We start from the raw sequence: 27,299 nt of genomic DNA on the forward strand, positions 1-27,299 counted from the left end.
ATATAAAAAAATTCCCTTTGTTTGGCATCTCTGTGTATTCTAAAATATTGTATTTGGCAAGTGTGCCATGCAAAGCAGATGCTAAAAACTTAGCACACAGAGTAGCCTTCAAAAGCAACAGCTGAAAACACACATGGAAGACTCATGAATTGCAGAAAAGGCTTATATATTGATTTATTTTACTGAGATGTTAGTACACAGCTCATAGAGAGCTACCAGCACACAAGGTCACCTAAAATAACAAAGCTGAACTAGCCAATACAAGTGCAAACTAAGAACTTATATACTCTATTTCCTTTTTAGTGCTTTCATGGTTTTTTTCTGGATGCGGGATTCACGAAGCTTCTGTGCTCTCTGTTCACAAATGAGACGCTGTGTGCCGCACTTCTCACAAGCAGATGTTTATTACGCACATCTAGGACGAAAGCGCCAGCAGGAGGATAATGCTGGATGACAACTTTTGTACATATTAGATCACAAGCAACAAGGCAGATCACCTACACCGAGAGGTTATTAAACATTAAAGGATCTTCCCCACCTACCTCTGCTCCTCTGAGCCCACTTCAACTCCCTGCCAGCAGTTTTTGGCAGGTGATACTGTCACCTCTGCTGCAGCACAAAGCTACTGCAAGAGAGGAGTTACTGCATGCCCAGATCATCCTGCTTCACTCGGCAGAGCAGGGACACAGGGCAACTACTTTCCACAGAGGTACACCTGACCTCACACACCACTAAAATAAACCCTAAAGTAGTAATTTCGTGCTTTATTATGCTCCTCCCAGCTATTCCTCAGATAATATAAACCTTTTGTATAAAGTACATGGTGGTGTCTGTTTCATGGACAGAGACATCACCTCAGTAGCATTCAGCTCGTCCCACATCTCACCCTCTGCAGACGATCAGCTCGCTGTGGAAGATACACAGCCTTGTAAAGTACTTACTACATTTCCATCCTCCTAATCCAGTTCATGGCCCTAAACACGAAAGCTTTATCTTCTTACTCCTTTTATTCTGACCCAGGCAACTAAAATCATACCCTTTTAAAAATAACACTTCAAATTTAAAAAATGTCTGTTAAAAATACTGTGTAAACAATCTAAGATTTGGTTCTGAAGTAGATTTGTAGTGCTATAGGTCGTTGCTCCTTTTGAGCAAGTAAACTGGGCTGCCACGCACAGTCGCAGTCAAGCAGGGAGACAAAGCTCCCAGTTTGGTTTTATACACTAGAGTGTGCATTCATTTTTAAAAGGGCTAAAAGCTTTTTTTATCCTCAGCATAAAATGTAAACAATATTTAGGATTATTTATTCCAGCAAGACTCGCATCCAGCAAGTTGGCAACAGAAGGGAATCCAGTTCGTACTCCCTCATGTGGACAGAATGTTACCTATTCTTACGGACAGGGTTTCTGACAATACAACTGACTACAAAAGTACATTCCACGTGAGTACCAATTTGGCAGATATAAACAAAAGAGAGAGACTATGGCAGCATCTGAGGTTACAAACCTCGAGGTGTTTTGGTGGGTTTTTTTAATTGAACGGTGATCTACTGAGAAAACACGATAGAAACTCCAAACCCATGAACAGTTTAACTAAACGCTGATAAATTCTGCAAAATAAAAGTCGGCAGGTGACAGAGTGCTCACCTTGGTTAGTTGTCTCACAACAGTACACAGAGAACTTCTGCCATGACATTCTATGGGAAATTATGCTGTGGCCTCGAGGTTTTTTATTTGCTCTCATAACTCTGATTTCAAAGAGACTCAAAGTGCTCCACGTTCCTTTAAAGAGATAACGTAAAGAGACTCCAGCGTGAGGAGTCCTTACACCTTATATCATAACACCTATTTCAGTAACATGGTTTGCAGGAAGGGGAACCAAGACACCAAAGACATTATTCTGCTCCTTCCACGGCTGTAGTAGAAGCTGCCTGAACATAGTAAGGGCCTTCATGCAAGTAAGCCCTAAGCCTCAAGTAATACTGATTTCCAAAGACTTCCGCAATTGTTTTAGAGTTTACAAGGGCCTTAACCAGTTCATATTTGGCATCCTTTGAAGCTTTGTCGGGCTCCACAGATCTGTCTACAATGTATTCCACAAATCCCGGACTGTCAAGCATCAACTTCTGGGCCCATGGTTGATTCGCAATAGCCTAAACATGAAGACAAAAGAGGGGAGAGGAAGAAACGCTGCATTTTAAAAACCCAAAAACCAGTAAGCTGTTACACAAATAGCCAAGAAACAGAAAAAAAAAATGGAATATTCATTCTCCACAGTAGTTGCACAACCACTACTCAAACCAAAGAGCAGGGTCTAACACTGGAAAACAAGTACAGCTCAGTGCTTATCATTAAAGTTTTAAATGAATTATCACAGCAGTGCCTCCGACATCGAAGCAGCCTAGAGCACGTCTTTCCCCCCCACTCCTCCAATTTATAAAATAAGCATTACAGACATGACATGTCTGCTGCATTATTTAAATGGTGAATGCAACTGGGAAACAATGAAAAGGGTCTTATTTCTGACCACTTCTGGGCTTCAGCAAGAAGTTTGTGGCATTCACTTAGAAAAAAACATCTCAGACTGAATGGCACTACAATTCACTACCTGATCTCCAAAACCAAAAAGCACTTACGGTAAATACCCGTAAAGCCCCACAGTGGAGATCAGGGAATGGCTGAGTACTGATGCTCCTGAAGAGTTCCAGTGGCTGGTTAGACAAGGATGTGAACCACGATTCAGTCATTCGTAAAAGGTCTTCAGTCTGCTGCTCCGGCTACACACAGAGAAACGTCCAGAAATGAAAGCGTTTGAGTAGGTTTATGAAAAGCTGTCAAGTTTGACTATATGTTCAACAGTTAAAGAAGTTATTTAAAACAAACCACTAGCAAATTAAACTCAAGTAGTATAAATTTTCAAGTTATTCTCATGAATGAAGAAATGGCTTTCTGTATTTCATTTACCTTGGAGAACAGATTTAAATAAAAAAGCAGATCACTGGACCTAAAGAACTCACACGGGGATCAGAGCAGTTTGCCACTATCCCTCTAAAGCAGAGGTACAGCAAATGTTTACTATCATTCCCTTGCTAAGGATGTCGTGTCTTCATGTTTTATAAATAGATTTCAGAACACCTGGCTTCTTACAAACACTCAAACTTTAAGTGAACAAATAAACCAGGGAATTTCAAAACAGCAAAGTTAATGACTCAGAATACTAGAAAGATACCACTGCTGCCTAAGCTAGATGCTGCAAAAGGTCTTCACACAATTAGCCAGATGCACAACAATTTCATTCTTGTAGATTAAAAAACAAAACAAAACACAGACTTACAGGCAAGTAAAGAAGAGCTGAAATCGCATCCAAGCACCGAAGCCGTAACTCTGTGGGGGCATTCTTTGCCTGGTGCCCTATTCTGTTTAACAGATTTTGAAATCGACTTCCTTTGAAAATAAAAACAAAGTGCTTGTAATTAATTCAGATAGACCTCTACTGGACTACAAAGTTACCTGTCAGTCACATTTGACAATACTCCAATAGCTAGCTGCTAATACAGATATTTCACTTAAAAAAAAAAACGAAGTATGGACTAGCAGCAAGAAGCCCAACACCTACTTCGAGCCCTCTGAGCAGTACTACATTAAAAGAAATAATGCCGTCTTTACAGGAAGCACCATTACATGAAGCAAAAAAATGATACGAACTTGCTTTCTGCAGAACCTGTTTGCCTTCCACAGTTGATCCCAGGACGCCCAGCGTGTCCACAGCCACTCCAATCATCGTCGGGTCGTGACTTTCTGCCATTTCAAAGACTTTTTCCATAAAGACCGGGTATCGTTCACAGATCTGCTGTGGACTGTCTACAACAGCCAGATTTCCAAAAAATTTAACAAATCCTAAGAATACACGACAGAAGAAAGCATTCAGAGTGGCGGAACAATCATTTTAGCAATGTCAAAATTAAACATACATTAACATAAGACTGTTTCGCTGCTGAACTAGCGTTATTAAATCCAAATACTGTTTGTGAAAGGCATCAGCATAAGGACAGAACTAAGGAACAAGCCAGTATTTTGGAAGTTACTTAATTCATGATGTAACAGCTGTATTCTTGAATTATATATTAAAAAAAAGACTACAACAACACAAACCTCAAACCCGCACTACAGTCTCCCCAGATCTTACCTGTACTACCACTGTTAATCAGTAATATTATTCATGTGTTAGACTATCCTGCAGCATTTTTTGTATACACCAAACATTCATGTTCTAATATTCAAAAATTCACATAAGCTACCAAAACAGAGGCTTAATAGTCCTCAATTTAACTCATTAATAAAAACAAGTGGTAACACTGGAAACAAGAAATGCAGGATGTAACCTGGTAAATAGAAGCCTGAGAAAGGATCAGACTCTGCACCAACAATGATGTTTGAAATTTTATCGATAATTCCTTGTTGAGCAAGATACTGGCGCCCATGTGGAGTGTGGGCCAGCGAGGTCACCATCTCTATACACGTAGCTCTGTAAGAGACAAATGGTTATTTTAGCCTATTTCTGATGGGGTTTTGAAGTTCTCAGTAATTAAGAAAAAGCAGGTTGCTCTACCCTTAAGACAAAAACCAACTAACCAAAAACTAAACACCCCCCAAGCTCACTCAGCTGTATCACTTTAGGTGTAGAGTTGGAAAGAACTGTAAAGCATTTATATTGCAGCCCAGCATTACAATTACGGAAATTTCATCTTGGTTCTCAAATTTAAGCACACCGTTTTTTACACTCAAGGTTGTTTAAGAAGAGGAAGATAAACTGCCTTCCTAAAAAGGGTTTCACAAGAAACACATAAAAGTGTGTTTAAAGAATGTTATTTTAAGACTGAACATGACAGTTTTAACAACGGGGGAAATCTCGTTGGCACACTCACTACCAACACACCTGACCAGCACGTCGTCTCCAGTCAACTCTCCAATTAACTCCGATATCAACCCACTGTTTGCACAGTAATTTAGCGATTCTGCTGATACTGAAGAAATCTCAACAATTAACTAAAGAAAAGCACAAAAAAAGGATGGTTTATAAAAACATTGTAATGTTAACAATTCACAGTAACGGCAAAATACAACTTATAATGCTAACCCTACACATATATTAAACATACAATTTCATTATGTTTTCATAATGAACCTAAACGTTTGCCTAAAACAAGCTCATAAGGAGTCGCAAGTTTACAGCACATGCATTTGATTTCTATTCAGAGTCATCTTCAGAGGATCATCACTGCGATCCCCAACCAGCTCTACAACAGATGGATTGTATTATTTCTCCTCTGCCACACATACCTACACTAACACACTTGGCATCTCTCTCTCGGTCTCTGCCCCCCCTCCAGAAGTTTCAGTAGCACTTCACATCCAAAAGTTGATAGAATGCCAAAACTGATTGTATCCCTACCTCATACACTCTGTATCGAACAACATCATTTGTTGCCATGACATTTTTCAAGTCACTCAACAAACTGCTCACGAATAAAGCCTCTAAGCCATCCTGCGTCTGTGCCAGTCTTGCGAGAGATTTGATGGCCTGGAAACAAAACCAGCAACTTATTATAAGAAAAACACAAAGAGAAGAAAATCCAAGATGATCTGACTTAGTTTCATTGTTTTTTTACTAAGACATTAAATCATGTTACACATCTAAAACTTGAATTGTGATTCACTTTTCCATGAGAATCACTGTATCATTGACAAGAGCGTGATGGTTCTTGTGACCCAAGTCTCCAGCATTAAACTCAGATCTATGAGTTCACTTTGGCATCAACAGCTACTGGAAGGTAACAGATCTGAGTAAATCTTCTATCACCTCTAAGTAATATTAGGGCACCTACATGGTTATAACTTCTTTCAAGCAACCCAGGCTCTCTTTTCTTCAAAGAAGAGCAGAGGCTGTCATCTCAGAGTACAAAAGGTATTTTGTGCAGTGTCTGCATCAGTTTGTACAGGAAAAAAAAAATCAGCAATGCTCACCTCTTTAGCCACTGCTATCTTTTCTCCACCAATGCAATTTATTATTTGCCGTAATAGCTCAGGACTGTTGAGAATTTCTGTAACAGCATCTGAATTTTCAACAATCCGCCCAACCTAAAGACATGATTAAATAATTAGAGAAAATAACATGAAAACAGGCTTTTTCTGCTATAGGGACACTCAAGCACTGAAACAGTTACTCAGACAGAATCACTGTTTTTGGAGAACCTCAAAACTCAAGAGGACAATGCCCTGAACAGCTGCAAGCAGGTCCCGCTTTTAGCTGGGGGCTGGACCTGAAACTTCTAGAAGTCTATTCCAGACTATGCTGCTCCACAACTCTGTTCTTTTAAATTAATGCAACAGGTGTCCAGCTACTACAGCCTATTCTTCTTCAGTGTTTCCACAGTATTGTTCAAAATATCCTGAACATCAAAACGCTGCTGCACTTCATTCTTATGGCACCTGCTGCCAGTGCTGGCTTAGAAAACTTTATCCAGAACATGAGAGAGAAGATTCATTTACAAGTTACTTATATCAAGACACAGTTTTATACATTGTGTTTAACAGACACATCATAAAACATGATATACCAATGCATTGCACATATTTACCCAAAACTGCATGGGCATGCAGGAGCACAATTCCTGCAGATAACACCTGATGTAGTGGTTTCGTCACAAATTAGGACGTGAAACAACACTAATAGCTTTGGACTAAGCCAGCCTGGCTCAAGCCAGAGCTCTGCTCCGTGCTCCCAGAGAAAAACCCCGTACCTGAGATATGCTGAGGATCTTCACGGAGTCCTCGGGGTGGAAAAGCCCTTTCTGGAGCTCTTCTCGGAGGTTCTGGATGACATAGAGCGGGTCCAGGGCCGGCAGGAGCCTCTCCAGGATAGAAACACAGGCGGACACCTGCTCCCTGGGCAGACACAAACCCGAGCCCTTCAGGAGAGGGACGCCCCCAGACCCTCAGCACTGCCCAGGAGGGCAGGGAAGGGACGGGGAAGCAGCAGGAGCCACCGTGAGGGGAGGCGGGAGGGGGAGGCGGCCGAGCTGGGTCAGGCGCGCCGGGCCGCGGCTCACCGGTCATTGACGCTGAGGAGGGTGAAGAGCGCTGCCAGGTGGTGGTCGCTGAGGCGGGCGCGGAGGGCGGCGGGCGGCACGGCCTGCAGGGCGAGGCGCAGGGCCCGCAGCTCCTCCAGCGGCGCCTCCCGCCGCGCCGCCCGCTCCAGCAGCGCCGCCACCGCCTCCGCCATCTTGGCGCCGCCCGGAAGTGTCGCGAGAGCCCGCCGCGCCTAGCAACCAACGCGCCTAGCAACCGCCGCGCCTAGCAACCACTGCGCCTAGCAACCAACGCGCCGTCGCCAGGGCCCCTTTCGCATCCGCCGCGCCGTAAAGAAAATGGCGGTCGCGCCCCGCCCCATCTTGGCTCTGATTGGACAGATGTGCGAGGGGCGGTGCCGGAGAGGGTGGTGCCGGGCGGGGGGCGTCTCCCCTGCGGTGAGGGGCGTGGTCTCGAGTGCGGAGGGCGTGGTCTGGGTTGCGGGGGCGTGGTCTAGGCTGCGGGGGCGTGGTCTCGGTTGCGGGGGGGGGTGGTCTCGGCTTCGGGGGCGTGGTCTAGGTTTGCGGGGGCGTGGTCTCGGCTGCGGGGGGCGTGGTCTAGGCTGCGAGGGGCGTGGTCTGAGTTTTGATGGGCGTGGTCTAGGCTGTGGGGGCGTGGTCTAGGTTGCGGGGGGTGTGGTCTCGGCTGCGGCTGTGGTCGGGGCTGCGGTGTCCCCGTGTCTGGGGTGCGGTGTCCCCGTGTCTGGGATGGGGTGTCCCCGCGTCGGGGCTGCGGTGTCCCCGTGTCTGGGGTGCGGTGTCCCCGTGTCTGGGATGGGGTGTCCCCGCGTCTGGGATGGGGTGTCCCCGTGTCTGGGATGGGGTGTCCCCGCGTCTGGGGTGCGGTGTCCCCGTGTCTGGGGTGCGGTGTCCCCGTGTCTGGGATGCGGTGTCCCCGTGTCTGGGGTGGGGTGTCCCCGTGTCTGGGGTGCGGTGTCCCCGTGTCTGGGGTGCGGTGTCCCCGTGTGTGCCCGCCCGGAGCTGCCCGCGGGGGGGCAGGGGCGGTGGGTACCAGCCCGCAGCAGCCGGGGAGGAAGAGGAGGAAGAGGAGGAGGAGTTAGAGCAGCCTGGCCGGGCAGCCGTCCCAGCCCGGGGCCGAGCAGGTGGAGGGACGGAGGGACGGAGGGACGGAGGGACGGAGCCTCTCGGCCGGGCGGGGAGATGGAGTGGCCGGGCCGCGGCCCTTTGCTGCTGGTGAGTGAGACCTTCGGGCTGGGGACAGGGGGACGCGAGTGACCTGGCGGGGAGCGCGGTGAATGCCGACCCGGGCAGCCCTGGCGATGCATCTCTCTGTACCTTTATAAGGCAACCTCTGCAGGGGGGAAAAAAAAAAATATATATATATATATATATATAAAATCATGCAGGAGGAATGTACTCTCAGTCTCTGCAGAGAGCAAAGCAAGTTTTTTTCCACTTGCACTGAGGACGCTCAAAACATACTCAAGATTGCCACAAGTTCTGTTTGGTGGAGTTTTGGTTTGGTTTGGTTTTTTTACAGAACCTCATCAAAACTAGGCAAAAAGTCCGAATTTTAAAACCTAAAGCTGTTTTTAGTTCACCAAAGCTGAAACAAATCTTGCAGGAGTCTTAGTCTCTCTGAACCCAATTTTCATTTTGTCGGTCGGTGCTTTTCAGCAAAACACTTGCAATCTCACAGCAGGTTTTTCAGTTTTGTTCACTTCAACATCTTGGCAGTCCTGAGTTTATTCAGTTTATCAGGTAGGAATCCTGAAGTTTCACTCCTTCACTCTTGCACCATCCCTTGGTAAATACAATTATTCTAGGGGGGGAAAAAAGGTGGGGGCTTTTATTTTTCGTTTCAGAAAAAAGATAAAGGGGGGGGTTGGGGGTGGAAACACCCAAAGAACCAAGAGACTGATCACTCCTGTACTAACATTCGGTCACAAATGTTCATGGGGGTTTCCTCATCACATGCACATACATCTACCAAGAAGATTAACAATCACTGTGCTGAACAGGTCGGATTTTTTTTTTCTTTCCTGAGCAGGAGCATGATTACATTCTAATCTGGAAAAATAGATACACCAGCATATCTCTGTTCAGTTTGTAACTCTCTGAGTAGCTTCTGGGACTTGTTGCATAATATTTGTTAAATGGTTCAGTAGAAAAAAGAAAAAGAGCAGAAAAGAAGCTCTGAAAATTATTATGAGCAGCAACCTTGTGATAACAAAGAATTCTTCCTCAAATGGAGTGGAAAAGAGGAGACAATCAATAAAGCACATCAGTCATTTTCCAAACAGAAAGGAGCTCCTGTCTTTGTGATGACAAGAGAGATTTTTTGAATTCAATCTTTAAAAAGAAGCCACTCTGACATTGGCCCTGTAATAGGAGGTATTTCAGAGGACAAAGGAGGGTGGAAATAAGGGGGAAAAAAGAATATATTCTTAGTCTTAGAAGCATTTTTTTACTACTGTAGCTGAATAAGGGCCAGATGCTGTTTATTTCAAAAACAAAAGACAAAGAGCAGAGCAGCTGTGCAGAGACAGCAACGCTGCAGCCCCGGGTTCGGCACCGTCCTTGGCTGGTACCCAGCACACCAAATTAACCCTGCTGGTCCCGCAGCCTCCCCAACGACATCGTCAGATATTTGTGACTGTGTTTATGGCATGTGAGTACAAAGAGCAGCTGAGGGGCTTGCCAGGAATAACATCTAATGTACAGCAAAGCCACCTTATTGCCGCTGCGCTGCCATTGCCCGGAGAAAGCATTATTGTTTTCTGCAGCCTTGTCGGACCCTACAGACCAGAGCTGCGTCCTGGTCCAATGTGATGCAGTTTATTTTAACAGAGGCAGCCAGTGGCTTACCTCCACAGATAATGTAAACGTCTAGTTTTACAGAGTGCGATATTTCACCTAACGTCATCACTCACGTATTTTGCATTTCAGGTGGTGATTCTGTCCCTGCTGCTGTACCCGGTGCTGAGGAGCCTCGCTCTCCAGCTGCACGCTGCCCTCACCGGCAGCTACGTCTCGGGGACACACTCCATCGCCTTCATCAACTGCCTCAACGAGCAGATTGCCAAGGATATTGCAAGGTACAGAGATGCTTCCCCTGCTTGTCTGCTTGGATTGTTTGAAAGCAGCTTCTTGTGGAAGAAAGCCTTTCCCCGTCGCTCGAGAGGAGCTGTACGTTTCTGGACTTTGCACTTTTATCCAAACGCTGTTCCTTTCCCCTTACACTCTTTCTCTGTCACATATCCTCTTACCAAGAACTGTGCTTTCTAAAACAAAGCTGATGATTGCCTCTGAAGTCAATGCCACAGTAACATCAAGCTCCTTCTCAATTCATTTTCAAGACCCATTTTAAAGCTGTGGCCCTAAAACTCTGGGTCCTCTCCTGGGTTAAGCCCCAGCCCCATGTTCTCTGACCTGCCACAGTCCTTCTTCTTCTCTGGAACAACACGGAAAAATTCCAGAAACATTTATGGAGAGGGACAAAGCACAGTGCACTGGCATGAAAATAAATAGAAAACAAAAGTTGTCCCCAGCAAACACAGAACAGGCATTTGTGAGGCTCCACCTGGCAGCCTGCGCTCTGTTCACCCCACTTCTTTTCATGTCTAAGATACTTTGCATGACGTTTTGCATGCAGAGGTTCTTTTTCAAATATCCGCCAGTGCCTGATTCAATAGATGGTTTGTTCAAAGTACTGAAACCACATTGACCGGGGAAATGTTTATGATGGACCATTTAGTTTCCTGCACCACCTCCTGCACTGTTTTCCCTGCTGCTTGCCAAAAACTCTCCCTGTCCTCTGCAAAGTGTTCCCAAACAGTCGTTCAGGAACTGACAGGCTACTGAAAGAGAGTTTGTGTCACCTTAAATACTGCAACTGTATTAAGAAATTCAAATAGAATATCTGTACTGCTTGATGTCTTCTGAAAAAAAAAAAAAAGGAGTAACTGTACATGGCTGGTGAAAAGAGCCTCAGTGCCTGAAAATGCTTCATCTCAACAGCTTTGCAAATGTTTTCCACTCTTTGTTCCTTATCTTGCAAGGAAGGGAGAGGAAATAAATCACTCCTCATTGCTGAGATACATGTACTTTCATTGCATTTTTACTGGTGGAGTAATCATTCCTTTGTTCTGGAATGTGGATGAATGAACCACGGATGACACAGGGCTTCTACACTTGTTTTCCCACCCACCGTTCTCCTGATGCTGTCGTGTTTGTTCTCGCTTTACACTGCTCAGTGGAACACTCAGTGTGACAGATCAGACTGCAAGGAAATTTTCAACTGGTTTTAAGGAAAAGGACTTCGGGGTTTGTGGAAGCAGATGAGCTGCAGGTAGAATTCAGCATCTGGCTTGTTCATTGCATCAGTTCCACCCCAGTTTATCTGGATTACTATTAATTTAAAATCCTCAGAAGAACCCCCAGGTCCCCGCAGGAGCTCCGGCCTCTCCCCTGTGCCTGCGGTGAGCAGTTGACCCTTTGGGTTGGATGCCGTGGCCATGGCACCTCACATCACTTACCTAACACCCCGTCAGCCTCCAGCTCTGCCTGGGATTTGTGCAAATCATTTTCTTTGCTTTTCTGCTTATTAATATTTCATCTATCTCAATTCAGAGCCTATTGTGAGACAGGGACAAAGTAACACACATTAAGCACCCGACCCAAGGATATCATGCATTATGCAGATGTTTTCCACAGATCACATTCAGCTTCTTGTAACATTTCCCGTTCCCATGGTGGCCACTTTTTTCTGCTCAGCTTGCTAGAACAAAGTTCAGGATCCCAGTTAGGATCCCAGTCTGCTGGGACAGAGCAGAAGCAATTAGAAGCTACTCACTCAAATCAAAAGGTTCCTGCGCTAAAGCAACTTGGAAGTCGCAGGCAGCAAAACCAAACTGATTTGTGCCATGTGTTTGACACGGCAAACGCAGCGGGGAGATCTCTGCTCATGCTGCTGCAGTTTGTTGCTTTGCAGATTAACTCAAGATGCTCTATGAGCACTAAATGCCTTGAACTGCCTGCACATGGTGAGAGCAACCACCACGGAGCCTGCTCGGGTGGCAGACAGCTGTCCTCCGTGGTCATGGTCCCCCGAGCCATGGGCAGAGAGAAACCCATCTTCATCACCTTGCTGTGCTTAAACATCTAACCCTGGATGCACAGAAAATAAACATTTTAACTTGTTCTGAGCCAAAAACATCCTGGAGAGCATTTCAGATTGGAGCAGAAATTAACGGGAATGGTTTTAATTCTTTAGCTCAATAAGGGTTAATTTTTACTGGTTGTTGAATGAGCCTTCCAGTATCTGCTAACACCTCCCTCCTCTGCAGTTCAAGGTCATCCAGAAGCTAAATGTTTGCATTGTCGAAGCACTTGGTACAAAGTACTGCCTGGCAAGGCCAGTGTTAAAGAAAACCAAAGGTGCCGTCACTAGTGCAGCGCTTTTAAAAGAGGGACGAGGCTGCGTCTCTGTGAGAGGGGCCCGGACATTGCTGTGGTCAGAAAACACAACATTGACCTAGTTCTTCTAAAAATCCACCCTGAGATTGCCCCAGTACTCTTTAACCACTTACACATCACTGCTGCTGCCAGACCCAAGCAGTTCTGCAATAACAAATCTTTCCACAACTAAACAAGGCAGCCGAAGGGAAGGCGTTTATTTCAGCTTCAGATTTCTAGGATGTTTTGGGTAGAAAAACCTTGATGTTGTTTATTTAACAACATCCACATTTGGTTTGCTGTGTGAGGCAGAGGCACCGTTTGACAGCATAAATACAGAACTGGTAGACCTTTGTCTCTGCTTTCCCAGGGTAATATTTAACTCCAAATCCTACATCCCCAGTGTCAAAGCTGGTCAAGGGCAGCATAAGGGAAAGTCCCGTGGCTGGGGACAAGCACTAACTGCCCCTCCTGTCTCACCCAGGGCCATCATGGACAAGAAGCTGGCTGCCTACGTGAACATCTTGCCGAAGAGCTTGGCCTTGTAAGTTGGGCTGAATATTCCCCAAGGGGAGAGGCAAAGCCAGGCACCCGGGGGGGAGAAGAGATGGACACCCCAGGAGGGAGGCCGGTCCCAGACGGCTGCCGGGTCCGCTTGTGGTTGCAGATGATAGAGGTGATCTTCACCCATGCAAAGTGCTCTAAGCTTAAAAGAAGCTCAGATAGGGACCAGAAGAAGGCCTTTACCATATTAAGCAGCACTTGCAGGAAGGAAGAACAGTATCTTTGACCTTGCAATACGCCCAGCCGTGCTCTGCAGGTATCCTCAGCCATCCACGCAAAGGGACCGCACTTGTCAGAGGGATTAAAGAACAAAGCCCCAAACCAGCCCTTCGCTCGCTGTCTGGGAACCCCAGGAGGGGCTTCTCCCCCTGCACACCCCTGGGCTCTCCCATAGCCCAGCTGAGGCTGCTGAGAGAGGGCAAACCCACTAACACCCTTTTCCCCATATGCTTTGATCCCTACGAACCACAACAGCCAACAGCAAGTGGCTGGTGCGCAGTCTGGCCCGGCCCCAGCCGGGCTCTGCTCCGCGCCCGGCTCAGGAGACACCGCGACGCCTCCAAGTGCCTCCTCGCGCAGGAACCCGGCGCGCAGATGAGATCACGATGGCCTTCTGTCAACAGAAATGTTCTGAAAGGTCATATCTGACTCACGAGAAACACATCTCCTCTCCCACAGGGAAAGGGAGGATAAAAAAATATGCGTGATGCTGCCGCGCTCAGCCTCCCATGCCATGCCACTGTCCCCGCGGGCACCGTCCCCACGGCCACCCTGGTCCCAGCTCCTCGGCCCTGCCATCGCCCCGGGCAGCTCTCTTGAGGCTGGCACAGCCAAGGAGGATCTGGGCGGTGAATCTGGGGTGCGCTGTCGCATGCACAGTAGAATTTTGGGGCCAGCGATGCTTCTTGAGCACCACTTTGTAAAGGAACGGCCACATACGGAAAGCACCAAGCAGGGACACTAAACCCTCCAGGGGAACCGGCAGGGCTGCAGCCAGAGCTGTATTTGCTGATGCTGCTTTTCTTTTAAATCCAGATATTTCTGGAAAGGAGAACTGGAAGAATCCACTGAAATACTGCTGGTAAGTGACAATTCACAAACAATCCCTGTCCCAGACAGCCAAAAAAGGGGCTGCAGGAACCATGCATGCAGGATTTCTCCATCACCTTTGCCTCTCCATTGGTTTTTGTTTTCTTTTGTTTTATTTTCTACAGTTAGTGAAAACCAGGACATCCAAAATAGGCGAATTGTCCAACTACGTCAGGTGAGGCTCTGGCTCTGCGGGAGCTCTGGGTTTCCTATGCAAGGTAATGCTGCCATCTCCAGCTCAGGCTTTGGGAGTCGGGTGCCTTGAGCCCCTTCCCACCCAGGGCGGGGTTCAGCGCTCCTGATATATCCTGTAAGCTAGAAAAACCCAGACATTGCATCAGAGGGGAAAAAAGAAAAAAAAAAAGGTTGATGGGAATATCAACTGTTGGGCTTCAACCAGCCCCCCTGTCCTGGGAACAAGGCAAGATTCTCCTTCTCCTAACTCAGGTTATTCCCTGCTGCCTCTGGGCAGGATCCCCTGTGTTTTGCCAGCTTTGGGCCAGGGCCCCTGGCAGGCAGCTGCTGGCTGTGGTAAACCCCAAACTCAAAGCAAAAATCTCACATGGCAAAAAGAAGATACAGATGCTTTGAAGTCAGGGGAGAGAATGGGGCCAGGCTGATGTGCATGGCTGGGACTGGGGACCTCGGTTTCCCCCGCCCGTGGGGACATTGGTGACACTGTTCCTCCGCATCTGCTTCCACTTTAGATCCATCCACCCCTTTGAAATTCCCGAAATCATCAGCCTGCCTATTGACCAAGGAAACCCTCTCTACTTCAAATGGATAGAGGAAAGTGTCCCATGGGACTGAAACGTGCAGAAAGCACCTCGCTTTGGGGGGCGCTGGAGGAAACGCGTGGAGCTGCACTGGTCTCTGTGCAGGCAGGAGTTAAGTACACGCAGGGAAGCAGCTTACATTTTCACAGGTTTGCTATAACACAGAAGCCTGGGATTGGGAATTTCATTTGCACTCCGAGCATCCCCCCCTGACCTGACCCTGTGCTCCAGGGAGCACTGAGCAGCCCAGAGCTGGCAGAGCGCAGAGCAGGGACGAGCTCCGTGCACCAAGGGCTGCTGCAGCTTTGCAGACGAGGATACATGGAGGTGCTCATGTCAGGACTCTGGAGAACCTGGGAGCTGTCTCAGGCACCCAGGAGCAAGTGCCAGCCAGTAGCCATGGCCTGGCAGCCCCCAGCAGCCCCCCCAGTGCCACGCGTCCCCACGGCCAGCGCCTGAACCCCGCCTGGCCCCCCGCTTCCCCGCAGCGTCCTGCCCACTCTGCCCGCCGCTTCCCAGCCTGCAGCCAGCGGGATGTGGCCGGGCACCCCGCAATGCGCTGGCTCGTGCCCTCTCCTGCTGCCGTGACACGTGCTTGTTGGAGTCTTGCAAAACCCAAGGAAACAGCAAACCGGAGCAGACGCTGCGTTAGCAGGAGCTGCGGGCAGTGCACACACTCACCCTGCTGAGCTGGGCGATGCCCACGGCCAGTTCAGGGAAACCAAACGCCAGCTGGACCAGCGCATCGCCCGGCTGTGGGATGGAACAGCCCCGGCCCTGCGTCCCCCACCCTGCCTGAACAGCGACTTTCTACCTGGGCCAAGTTTAACCTTGTAAAAAGATGCTCACGTTAATAGTTCAACAGGATGTAACAATACTGAGTTATTTATGTGACTGGGAAGGCAATAAACAGGAGCATTTCTTACCTGGGCAGGCTCAGGTTTTGCTGCAGTTTTGCAGGGAGCTGGGCAGAAGGGCCCATCGTGGGTTCGCAGCGACTCTCCGGGCGACGCTCCGCTGGCTCCCGTCTGCTCAGCTTGGGGAGAAGCCGCACAGGGCAACGTGTGGGCGTCAAGAGCTGTGCCCATGGGCTCGTGTGGCACCATCAGAGGAAGAGCGGGGAAGGCTCACAGGTGCAGGAGAGAGAAAATGAGGGAAAAAGGTCCGAACTCTGAGAGCAGGAAACCTCTCAGTGCTAAATCCAGAGAACCAGGGTTTTGCTAAGCACCCTGTCTGGCCAAAAGGAACAAGGCACATGAACTGAGTGCCAGCACCCCCAGGCCAGGTCTGCACCGCACCCAAAGCCAAGCTTTGTTTAGCCCTCTCAGGGTTACCTTGTACAACGCACAAGTTTTAGGCTAAGATTAAGTGGCTGGGGGCCATTTGGGACCTCAGCAGTCAGTAGGACTGTAAGGGTAGCTCATCTTGGCAAAACCCATCACTGCAAGGGGTGTCCCCGTCACCTGCTGTCCCCGCAGCCCACTGGGCTGTGCCCACACTCATCCCTTTGCTTCCTTCTGCCATTCTGGAGCTTCACAGCAGCATCTCTCCAGTGCAGGACACAGCTCATCCCGGCACGGAGCAGGACCCAGCAGCACCAGCCGCATCATGGTGGGCACTGGGCATCTGCCCGAGAGCACACACTGACCCCCAGTACCCAAACTCAATGATCCTGATACTACAAAGCACCAATTATGTTAAAAAAAAAAAAAAAAAAAGGACTTTTTAATTGTACATCAGACATATTAATTACAACTCGGGTATAACAAGAGTTGCTTATGACAAGCAGCAACCTGAACTCATAAATCTTTAGAAGGTGCACAGAGTCATTATAATATCTATTACAGCTAATGCAAAATATACTCTGCAACAAAAATATTTTTAAAGGCTCCATATTCAATTCTCTGCAAGAGGAGGGTGCCAAGAGAAGGAGAGGAACCAGGGCCATGCAATGTTGACTGCACAACGCCAGGCAACTTGTCAGAAAGGAATTAAAATGCTTTTACCTGCCAAGGCAAATATTCCCCCTCCTAGTACAGGCACCGAAGCAGCACACGCCTGGCCCAAAGCACACGGGCACATCCCGGGACTGCAGAGAACCCGCTGCTCTGCATCACGACCCTGTGAGAGGCACTGGCACGGTCACCTCCCAGCTGCACAAAGGCCTGGTGCCTGCTGGATGAGTTCAAACCTGCAAACACCCCTCCCTGGGCCTCCCCCTATGTTATTTTAGCAGTAACTGAAGCAGGAATTTGTTTTTAAGGACCACGCTTTGGCCTCTGGTTTGCAAACGTCACCTTGTGCTGATCAAGCCAATGAATTTTCTTAAGCACTTTTTCAATACAACAGCCTTTTCAATCCACCTTCTGGTCAGCAGATCCCACAAGCACAGGTAGCAACAATGATGGGGCTGTAGGAATGGGGGTGCTGATAGAGCAGGACCACGCAGCCGCCCCCGGCATCGCCCACCCTCTGTCCCCACGGGACAGCCACGGCAGCGATGCAGGACAGATGAGGAGGACAACATTAAAAATATATATTTCTCTCTTAGAAAAAAATCTAACAAATATGCCTGATGATATTAGAACTTTTTCTTTTAAAAAGACAACCGCTTTGCTCCTGAACAACCTGGCAGTATTGCTTTAGTTGAAGAAGGGGGCTGGTGCTCCTCTTCTGCAGACAAACCGACCCCACACGCTCACAAACATCGACATGATGCCAGTAACTCCAGTAAGGCACAGCCACGAGGCCATGGGGATGGCCACGGGGACCCCAGCACAACGCTCTCCCCGTGCCCCCACTGTCCTCTTTGGCCTTTTTGGTTGCTCATTTGGCACGTTCAGGACGAGGATTCCTGCAGGAATAAAGGCCTCGGGCCCCAGTCTGTGAAACGCCCGTGGTGGTTTTAAGGCGAGGGCGTATCTTTTGGCTGATCTCTTCCAAGACCGTGATTGTCAGAAGAACAGGGAAACGAAGCTGGTGCATCATCACACGCCGTCCAGGTCATGGGATGAGAACAACGATGTACATCTGCCCCGTGGCCGTGAAAACCGGCCGCGCGTGGGCTGTTTATGGGGCATTCTCTCCTAATTTAAAACAAACCACGTTCCTTTGATGAACGGATTTAAGATGAGGAAAACCCCGTACACCAGCTCTGGCGAGAGCCGCCCACTGTCTCCTCCGGGCACAGGGACGGGCTGTGACCGTGCAGGTGAGGGAGGGTTTTGCTTCAGCAGCAGGACCCCTCCAGTCTGCTCTGCAAGGCTTGGACACGGGGAGCAGTCAGGGTGCGCCGGGCACCGGCACGACGTCCGTCTGCGCGAGCAGGTTGTGGGCTGCCCACCAAAGGGGGTGCCCAGCTGCGGAGGGGGACCCTCCTGGAAAGGCGACCCGCTCACTGCTCTTACCGCCCCCGTGATGGTGCCCCAGGCTCGGCCAAAGGCTCCTTCGGGAAAGCGCAGCTGGGCCGCGCTCTTTGCGTATACATAGCCAATAAAATAATTCTTAAAACGAAAAAAATTACAGCGGCGAGGCTGCGGGTTTCACCCCTGGGCAGCATCGCTGATGGCGCCTGGTCGGGCGCTGCTTCCAGGGAGCCGGTCCCAGCCGGGACCCCGGAGCACAGAGGGGTCCCAGCCCTGCGCACAGGCCAGCGTCCCTCCTCTGCCTCACGGCGAGGGTTTCCCGTCATCCCCATCTCCTCCGGTGCGGCTCCGCGGGAGGTTTGGGGGTTGGCGGGGCTCAGTAGGGGGTCGTGCCTTCCCACTCCACCAGGTACTGCACCTTCCCCTCCAGCGTCACCCGCCGCGCCAGCACCTGGTACTTCTCGCCGCAGACCAGCCTGCCCGCCGCCCCGAAGTAGCTGCTGATGGAGGACTTGAGGTGGGAGAGCGAGGAGTCGTCCTCGCTGATGCTCTCAAAGGTGTGGCTGTCGATGCCGTCGTCGGGGCGGTCGGGGCCGCCAGCCGCCTCGCTGCCCTCGGGGCTGCCCCCGGCCGGGCGCCCGCCCATGTCCCTTCCTGCGTCCCCTCCTCTCCTCTTGGCCCCCGCCGAGGCATAGGCCGGCACGGCCAGCTTGCGTTTGCGGCTGCCCACGGTCCTCCGGCTGCGAGGGAGGGCACAGAGGAGGGGTGAGGGCAGCACCCAAAAGGTGACCCCCCCCATGCTGTCCCTGCCGCCCCGCGAGCCTGGAGGGAGCGTGGTGGGAATTGGGGTGAGCCCAGCAAGGTCTGACAGCTCCGATCCCACATTCCCAGTCCCAGCACCGCTTTGGGACCACCAGCCCATTCTAAGGAGCAGGGAGGAAAGGCTCCCTGGTGCGGGACATCCCTGTGCCAGGACACGGGGGTGCTATGGGGGGAGAGGGGCAGCCCCTTGTCTCCCTGGCTGCGCCACTGGGACCCCTCTGGAAGGGGGCGAGGGGACACAGCCCTCACCTGGACTCGTAGGAGACGCTCGTGGTGGCCGAGCCCGAGGTGCTGGCGGCATCTGTGGAGTCCACGTCCGATAGGAAAGTCTGTCCTGAGCTGGCACTGAGGACGGGAGGCAGCATTGGCCCCAGCCCAGTACGAGCGGCACCACGGTCTCCAACCTCCCCATGTCCCCCTGCTTCCATCTCACATGCACCTGCAGCCGGAGGTTTTCCAACCCTGCCTCACACTTGAGAGCTTAAAACAACCCCCTTTGCTGCCCACGCCCACACAGACCTTTTCAGGCTCTGAATTTCATCCAGTGTGAAGTCAAAGATGCTGGCCAGGTGGTGGTTGGTGCTCCAGGCGGAGGTGAAGTCGCTCTGCACCACAAAAACAGCTGCCCTCGTCACTGCCGAGCGGAGCGATGCTGCCCGCGGCCCCGGCATCATCATCCCCTGCCCTGGCACCACCGCGCTCCCTCCCATGACCCCCGGGCAGCAGCCTTGGCACGGAACATCTGCCAACCCCAGGGGGAGGGATGGGGGCTCTCCCTGCCCGCTGGAACCTCTTGGGGAGCCCCAGGGACGGGGCCAGGGGGTCCCACCCAGCTGCCGAAGCCCAGGATGGCCACACAGAGGAGGGAGCGAAGGACTCACGCTGGGAATGGCGTCCTCCAGCAGGAACTTGGCTCTCTTGCGCCGCGCCGCTCGCTGCTGCTGCTGGAGCTGCTGCGGTAGCAGGCTGGAGAGCAAGGGGGGGTGATGCTGCCTGGCCCCACAGGGGAGCGTGGCAGTGGGGGGTGCCCACGTGAATTTGGCCACTCACCTGTCTTTATAGACATATTTGCTTTTTCCCCTCTTCTTCAGCTCGCAGGAGTTGCTCTCGCCCACACTGGGAGCTTTCTCAGGCAGCACCTTGCTGGGGGGGTTCGGCGGGACACGGATGCGCAGGCGGAAGATGCATTTCTTCTTTTTGATTTCCTTCCCACACAGAAACCTGGGCAGCAGAGAGGAAACAACCCTCAGCCGTTGCGGGGGGCTGCAGGAGCATCCTGCATCCCGTCCCGTCCCCCGCCCGCCGCACCCGGGGGCTCACCTGCTTTTGTAGCTGTTGAGCGCATTGAGGAGGTGGGGGCCCCGCTCCGAGACGGGGGTGCCCGTCAGCTGCGGAGAGACAGCGCAGGTCAGGCAGGGCTCGGCGCCCGCAGCGGTTACGCAAAAACTAAACAGACGGGGGAACCCGAACGCCGGATTTCGGTTCCTGCCCAAGGTCAGGGAGCCCAGAGCTGCCTGGTTTGGCACCAGGCACAGGGGAGGGAGGCAGCTGCGTAGACCCGATCCCGGCCCTCGCTCCAGCTGGGAAACTTGTCAGGTACAGCATCCCATCCCTGCGAGCTGAGGCTTGGGGACCGCTGGCCGTGACCCACACCCCCGGCAGCACCTCTCTCCCCCCATGGCCGCTCTCCAGCCCGAGCCCAGGCTGCACGTTTCTACCTTCCCGAGCTGCAGCGGATCCCAGTGGTGGTTCACGAAGGCCAGGATCTCCTCGAAGTCAAAGTACTTCTTCTTGCTCTGTACACCCAGGTTGTAGAGGGCGAGATGGACGACATCCACCCTGCGGGAGCAAAGAGGGTGAGAGGGTCGGCAGCTCACCCTCTCCCCGGCAGGACGGTTCCCCCCGCGATGCTCCGCTCCTACCAGCACTGCCCGAGCACAGTCCCCAGCACGACCACCCCAAAACCTCCTCGCTGGGAGCTGGGACCATTCCCACACCTCATAGAGGGAGCAACCCTGGCCTGGACACACAGTGCAGAGGATGTCACCATGGCCATGATGGCATCCCCTGGGCTTTTGAGAAGGGTGGGACACTGCCCGCAGCCGAGGGGAACCCCAGATGCTGAGACCCTCAAGCTCAGGAGCTGGAAAACACGCTGCTCCCAGGATGAATTCCCAGTTTTCCAGCTTTTTAATAAGCCTCAGCCATGTGCTCTTGCTACAGTCGGGTATGGGAGCTGGACAGTTCTTATCCACATGAAAATACAGTCTACTTTAACAACCCAATCTATCCCGTGGGATTTTACACTTGCATCTCTGAAAATGAAAGCCAAGGAACACATCCTGCAGGATTTTCCTCCTTCTTCTTCCAGCCGGCCACGCTGCGCTGCTTGGTGTAACATCCCCAATGCAGCTGCGTCCCAGCAGCCCGTTGGCACCAGTAACGTATCCAACGCAGTCAAGCACGTCGGAACAGCAGGGAAACGCTGGGCTACTGACACTGTCAGTATTCTTTATAAAATGCTTTCAGACTACCATGGTACACTGGAAGGTACCACTTGTAAACTCTTATTTAATCACTTGTCACCCAATTGCTTTTTGCAGTTTGCTTCTGGCAAGCGTGAACCTCAGCTCCCGGACAAACTGTAGCTTTGGTGCGTATTGAGAAAGAGCTTCCCTGGGAACCAGCCTGGAGGGGCCGGGCACAACCGGGGCCCATGGCCAAGCAAAGGCCACAGCTCCGGGGTGGGATGAGCGGAAGATGCTCCGTGAACTCACACCAAAACCCAGCTCTGGGGCTGTCCCCAGGCCAAGGGCTCAGCAGCACCAGACACGGGCCAGCCCAGTGCCCTGCGGCCACCCCGGCACTTCCCAAAGGAGCCGGGGCCGTTTCTTACCATCTCAAGGGCAGACGCTTGATGTACTCAGGTCCTTGGTTGCATACGGAGCAGAAAAATACATAGAACCTGGAAAACAGTGGGAGGGAGAGCGCTGGGGTTGGGGATCATCCCTATAGCCCTGGAGGACCTGGGGACCGGTTGGGGTGAGGACACAGTGCTCCAGGTGCCAACAGGGACAGCACGGCTGGGAGAACATCCAGCACCAGCCCAGCGAGGTCCGGAAGGGACGTACCGGTCTCCGAACATCATGGGGTCACTGAGGCACTGGGTGCAGGCTTCGTGGAACCACTGCTGGCAGCGGTAGCACTGCAGCATCTTCAGGTACCACCTAGGGAGGGAGAGGAGGCAGGTGACGGCAAGGGCAGCGTGTGGCAGCCACCGCCACGGCACCCTCCCAGGCACAGACCACCCAGACAAGGAGAGAAAGTCAAGGCTGTAACTTGTATTTTCCACAGCCGCAGAGGCGGATGCAAATGGTGCCTCCGGCGGTGAGCAGAGGCCCAGATGGCAGCGGCAGCACAGGCAGCAGAGCCACTGTGCAGTGCCCTGCAAGCCGGGAACATCTCTCCTGGGGGAAAAACTCCCCACGCTGATCCCTCCTGCCTTAGCGAATACTTTTCCCCACAAAACTAAACGTGACAACCCTCCCGACAAGCAGGGGCTTACTCGCCGGGGCCCCCGCAGTAGCAGTAGCACTGCTGCTGGTTGGTGCGGTGCGGGGAGTCCCACTCCAGCAGGTCGGGGTTGTAGGACAGCACCATCTTGACGGCTTGCAGCGTCTTGGCAATGGCTCCCTTCTTCAGGGCACCCCCCTTCTGCGGGAGTGAGCGGGACGGGGCTCAGCGCAGCCGGCCGGGGGGCCGCGTCCTGCACCCCCGTGCCGGGGACGGGCGGCACGCAGGGCTGGAGACCCCGGGCAGCCCCACTCACCCGCACGGCCAGGGCAAAGATGCAGCGGCGGCAGAACCACGGTGTCCCCAGTGGGCTCTCGGTGCCGCTTGCCACCGGGATGTGGCACTGCTGGTGATAACCTGCCGGAGGGCTCAGCGTCAGCACTGCCGAGCTGGCCGGGCCCTCACCCCCGCGGTGGGATGTGACAGACCGCGGGGTGACGCACCCGCACTCACCCAGCCCGCACTTCCCACAGATGAGGATTTCATTCATGGGGCCCGACGTCTTTCCCAGGCAGACGTTGCACTTGGGCTCCTCCCCGGGGACGCCGGCTGTGGGATGGGTAAGGCAGAGTCATGGAATCATAGAATACCAGGTTGGAAGGGACCCCAGGGATCATCTGGTCCAACTTCAAAGTCAGAGATGCGCGAGGCACAGTCACGTCTCCGTGGTGCCGCAAAGGACCTCCCGGCATGGTGGGGAGAGGGGAGGACGGGGCAGCACTCACCATGCTGGATGTCCTTCCAGAGGACCCAGTACTTGGAGTTGTCCTCAAATGTGACAAGGCAGCTCTGCTTGGAGCCACTGACCTGCGGGAAGAGAGTGGGAAGAACGGCCGGGTGTCAGGTCCCCATTCCCAGCGCTTCCCCCTTTTCCCTGGTGACCGGCCCTGCGGGAAGTCGCCCGTGGGGTGTGATACCCAGGGGCAGGACATCCACCCAAAACATCCCGCTGACCCAAGACGCATTGCAGCTCACACAATCATGTCTCTGAACTGCGAGCCAGCCCAGGGAAAGGCGCTAGCTACACGTTGGGTGCGCACGTTACCCTTTTGATCTTTCCGAGGTAATAGAGCCCATCGGTCCAGCGGCACAGCACGTACTGCCCCTCCGTCAGCTTGACCATGAGCTCTCGGCAGCTGCTGCCCCTCCGCGCTGAGGCGGCAGCCGGTGCTTTCTGGACACGGCCAGCGGCTGCGTAGACATCCCGGATGATGGGGTTGAGCTTGGCGGTCTCCATCAGCAGAACCTGGAGGGGACACTTGGACTCATCACCCTGCCTTCGCGCCGCGACACAACGCGCCCATCGGCTGAGCACAGTGTCCCAGGGCGTTTTGTCCAGGATGGAGCCTGGGGCTGGTTCAGCCCTACCAGTGGGTGCTCGGGACCCACAAAACAAAGATGGATGAGCTGGGTTTGTCCACAGGTAATTTATGTGAAATCAAAGGGGGCAGCTGCAATCTTTGCTGCTGTTGAGTGAGAGTGAATTAACCCCCCAACTGCCTTGGCTCCCGCAGCACGGAGCCACCGCGCCATGGGGCACAGGGACATGCCACCGCACCCCGCGTGGGGCACAGGGACATGCCATGGGCCTGCACAGGCTGAGCCTCGGGAAGGGGCACATGAGGCATAACAGCTTTAAATTTAAAGTGATTTTTAACACCTAATTTCCTAGCAGTTCTGCAGGCTCCCAAACCGACAGGACCACTGCACAAGCAGGGAAGTGGCAGCCCTACACGCTGCGAGCGAAACCCAGCAGCTGAGTTTCAGAACCGTAAGGTCTGAAGCACAGAAGGCAAAAGAAACCATCCCCAGCCGGGAGCGCCGACCCCACAGCCTGGACCGCGACCCTTCACAGACATCAATAACGCAATTTAAAAGTTACTTTTCCCTCCCTTGCGCACCCGTCACGCCAACACGCGTGACCTCACGCTGCGGACAACACACGAAACCTCAGGGTGCTGCAAGCAACACGAACTCCCTCTGCCCGGACCGTGCTATTAATAACCGTTTCCCGAGAACACCCTGCATGGGCAGGAGCAATTCAACTTACTGTAAACCGGGTGCAACCTTAAAAAAACCCCAGCGAGCTCCTCCGGGCCCGGGGCGGGCAGGAGCCGCTGCCGCGAGCTGCGACATGTCACCCGCAGCGCGGAGCTTCGCCCCGGGGGCGATGATGGAAGCGGAGGCGGCTCCGCGCCCACCCAGCCCCGATCGGGGGGGCAGAGCCGTCCCGGGTGGGAGCTCCCGCGCCGCTCCCGTGCCGGGCAGCGGGACCCAGCGGCAAGCGGGGGGCACCGAGCAGCCCCCCCCCGCCGCCGCCACCCCCCGGCGGGAGCGGGCGGGCGGCGGGTCCGGCGGCACCTGCCGGGCGGGAGCGCCGCGGGCAGCCCCGGGAGCGGCGGCCCCGGCCCCGCCGCCATTGGCTCATTCAAAGGCGCGGCGGCGCCGTCCGACCCGCCCGCCCGGCCCCGGCCCCGGCCCGCCGCCCCGGGCGCTTCCCGCCGGGCTGCGCCCCCGCCGCCCCCGCGCTGCCGGGCCCGCGCTCCCGCGGCGCTGCCCTTACCGCTGGGCGCCGCGCCGCCCTCCGCCGCCGAGCGCCGCCGCGCCGGTCAGCGCCCGCCCGCCCGGGGGCCGCGGCGGGGAGCGGCGTGCGGCGGGGGCAGGGCGCGGGGCGCCATCTTCCCGCGCTTCCCCCCGCGCCTCCCGCGGGCATTGACGTCCCGCTTATGCAATTAGCGCGGGGCCGCCTCCGCCGCCTCCCAGGGCTCGGAGCGCATCGGCACGGCCCCGGGGCGAGGCGCGTGGTGCCCCCGGGTGGGCACGCCGCACCCCCGCTGCCAGGGCAGGGCGCACGCGGGGCCGTGGGGTACCTGCTGCCCCCGCCGTGGGTACCTGCCGCCGCCCCACGCCGCTTCCATCACACCCCGAGCCCACGCCCCGCGTCCCCACACGCAGCATCACCCTCACCCACCCGCCAGCACTCGGTCTGCACTCCGGCACCTGGGGGCCCGGGGACGCCCAGGGCCACCGCTGCACCCGCTGCCCGTCACTGTCACCTTGTGCCACACACAGGGACCTCCCTGCCTGCCGCCCCCCCGGCTGGCGGCTGCAGCCGTGTAGGGGCATCCCCGTGTCCCCCAGGATGGGGTGCAGACAGGGGTGTCCTGTTTGCACAGCCTTGTCCCGCGCGAGGGAACAACCTGTGCTCGTCGGGATTCCTAGAAACGGGGGCAGCCTTTCTCTGAATCCCGACAGAGCAAATCAATCACTGCAAAAATGCTTCAGTCTCTGCCAAGAAGAAATCTTAAGGATTTGCTGTTTGTTGGAAAGTGCTGCCAAAAAAGAGATGTTTTCGGGCCTGCTCAGGCAGCAGAGAATCTGATCCCTGGTGCAGGGTCTGGGCCAAGCACAAGCGGAGTCGATATGAATTGTATTGCCTGTAATTGACGAGCTCTGTGCAGCACCACGGGGTTCCCTCGTGCTGGGGTTCATGGCACACCTGCAAAAACCTCGCGCTGCAAGCGAGCAGCTCCCCTGGGCATCAGGGCACGGTGCTAGATGCCTTTTAAACACCTTTGTGTAGTTCTGTCATCTCAGAAAGAATTGTTTTCTAATCAAACTTTTCCATAACATGCTGTGCTGCGCCGCGCTGTGCCAAGCCCTGTCGTGCTGTGCCCAAGCCTGACTGCCCAAGCCCAGACTCGTGTTCGCAGAGGTTTGAGCAGCTGAAAAAAATGGCAGCTCGTTCCCCCGGTGTGAAACACCGTCCCCAGCCTTCCCAGGGAACCCGATGCATCTTCGAAACAGCCAAACGACCAAACTCCGTGGTGAGTCACGATGTGTTAGCCGTGAGTCACCGCCGGATTAAAATAACTCTTGCACCACAACTCTCCCCTGGACAGGCACCGGCGCTCCCTTCTCTGCAGTCGGTGGTGCCGGCTCTGACCAAATGTGAATCGTTTGTTGCCCTTGTAGAGCCGCGCTCCTATCCCAGCCTGGCCCCGCGTTCTGCTGGTGCAGCAGCAAGTGGGGATGTTCTTGAACCCTCCTCCACAACCACCACGGTCTGCATTTGCAGCATCTTGTCGTTTGCCACAGGAATGCAGATGATGTGACACGTAAATTAAACGCTGGATCAAGCTCTTGCAAGCAGGGATAACCTTCCCAAAAAGCCTCCTGCACGCTGAGGGCACCCCAAACCCAGCACCCGCCAGTGCAAAGAGCACAGCAGTGTTGCCCTGGAACAAAAGTCCCAAACAAAAAGCATCACGGCTCAGCCCGCTGGGAGCCCCGGCCAGAGCGGAGCCCGCGGTGTGCGCAGCTCCCGGCGCTGCCTTTCTTTCCGCTTTGAAAACTGCCCAGAAACCGGGCAGCTTCTTTTCAGAGTGTTTTTCTTTCTTTGAAAACAACAGTGGGAGGAGGGGTTGTATGTTGGCTTGTAGTCTTGGAAACCGAAGCCGAGGAATACTGAATGGAAACCCAAACATGAAGGTGGCTGTGAGCTCCAGGCCCGGTGTGGAGATGGGATCTGCAGAAAGGGCCGGCGCTGGCAGCAGCCGTTCGACG

General features: G+C 53.2%; 3 protein-coding genes across 5 annotated transcripts; 1 reads left to right on the forward strand and 2 right to left on the reverse strand.

Moving 5' to 3' along the window:
- Nucleotides 1-165: 165 nt before the first annotated feature.
- PSMD5 (proteasome 26S subunit, non-ATPase 5) lies at nt 166-7,282 on the reverse strand. Its single transcript, XM_065648580.1, has 10 exons — nt 7,109-7,282; nt 6,800-6,944; nt 6,024-6,137; nt 5,452-5,580; nt 4,936-5,045; nt 4,382-4,524; nt 3,705-3,896; nt 3,334-3,443; nt 2,636-2,776; nt 166-2,152 (listed from the first exon to the last, which is right to left on the reverse strand). Exons 1-10 carry the CDS (start codon nt 7,279-7,281, stop codon nt 1,895-1,897), a joined length of 1,515 nt encoding a protein of 504 aa, XP_065504652.1. The 5' UTR covers nt 7,282; the 3' UTR covers nt 166-1,894.
- A 960-nt stretch (nt 7,283-8,242) lies between these two features.
- Nucleotides 8,243-15,883, forward strand: LOC135996604 (protein CutA homolog). 2 transcript variants are annotated; one of them, XR_010607286.1, is made up of 7 exons: nt 8,243-8,320; nt 10,037-10,185; nt 13,029-13,088; nt 14,144-14,189; nt 14,323-14,372; nt 14,905-15,122; nt 15,205-15,883. XR_010607286.1 is itself a non-coding variant. In XM_065648721.1 (6 exons), exons 1-6 carry the CDS (start codon nt 8,288-8,290, stop codon nt 15,005-15,007), a joined length of 441 nt encoding a protein of 146 aa, XP_065504793.1. In that variant the 5' UTR covers nt 8,243-8,287; the 3' UTR covers nt 15,008-15,883. The 2 variants fall into 2 exon arrangements, 1 of the variants encoding a protein (XP_065504793.1); XM_065648721.1 differs by having other exon boundaries at nt 14,905-15,883.
- Nucleotides 15,884-16,697: 814 nt separating this feature from the next.
- Nucleotides 16,698-25,366, reverse strand: PHF19 (PHD finger protein 19). Of its 2 annotated transcripts, none has more exons than XM_065648709.1 (15): nt 25,297-25,366; nt 23,779-23,979; nt 23,459-23,540; nt 23,187-23,282; nt 22,990-23,090; nt 22,726-22,874; nt 22,292-22,387; nt 22,057-22,125; nt 20,879-20,999; nt 20,481-20,548; nt 20,211-20,381; nt 20,042-20,126; nt 19,680-19,765; nt 19,410-19,505; nt 16,698-19,078 (listed from the first exon to the last, which is right to left on the reverse strand). In XM_065648709.1, exons 2-15 carry the CDS (start codon nt 23,968-23,970, stop codon nt 18,715-18,717), a joined length of 1,776 nt encoding a protein of 591 aa, XP_065504781.1. In that variant the 5' UTR covers nt 23,971-23,979; nt 25,297-25,366; the 3' UTR covers nt 16,698-18,714. The 2 variants fall into 2 exon arrangements, with proteins under 2 accessions (XP_065504781.1, XP_065504783.1); XM_065648711.1 differs by lacking the exon at nt 25,297-25,366 and adding an exon at nt 24,784-24,985.
- Nucleotides 25,367-27,299: the final 1,933 nt, after the last annotated feature.

The sequence above is a fragment of the Caloenas nicobarica genome, chromosome 19, assembly GCF_036013445.1.
Source record: "Caloenas nicobarica isolate bCalNic1 chromosome 19, bCalNic1.hap1, whole genome shotgun sequence".
NCBI classification, from domain to species: domain Eukaryota; kingdom Metazoa; phylum Chordata; class Aves; order Columbiformes; family Columbidae; genus Caloenas; species Caloenas nicobarica.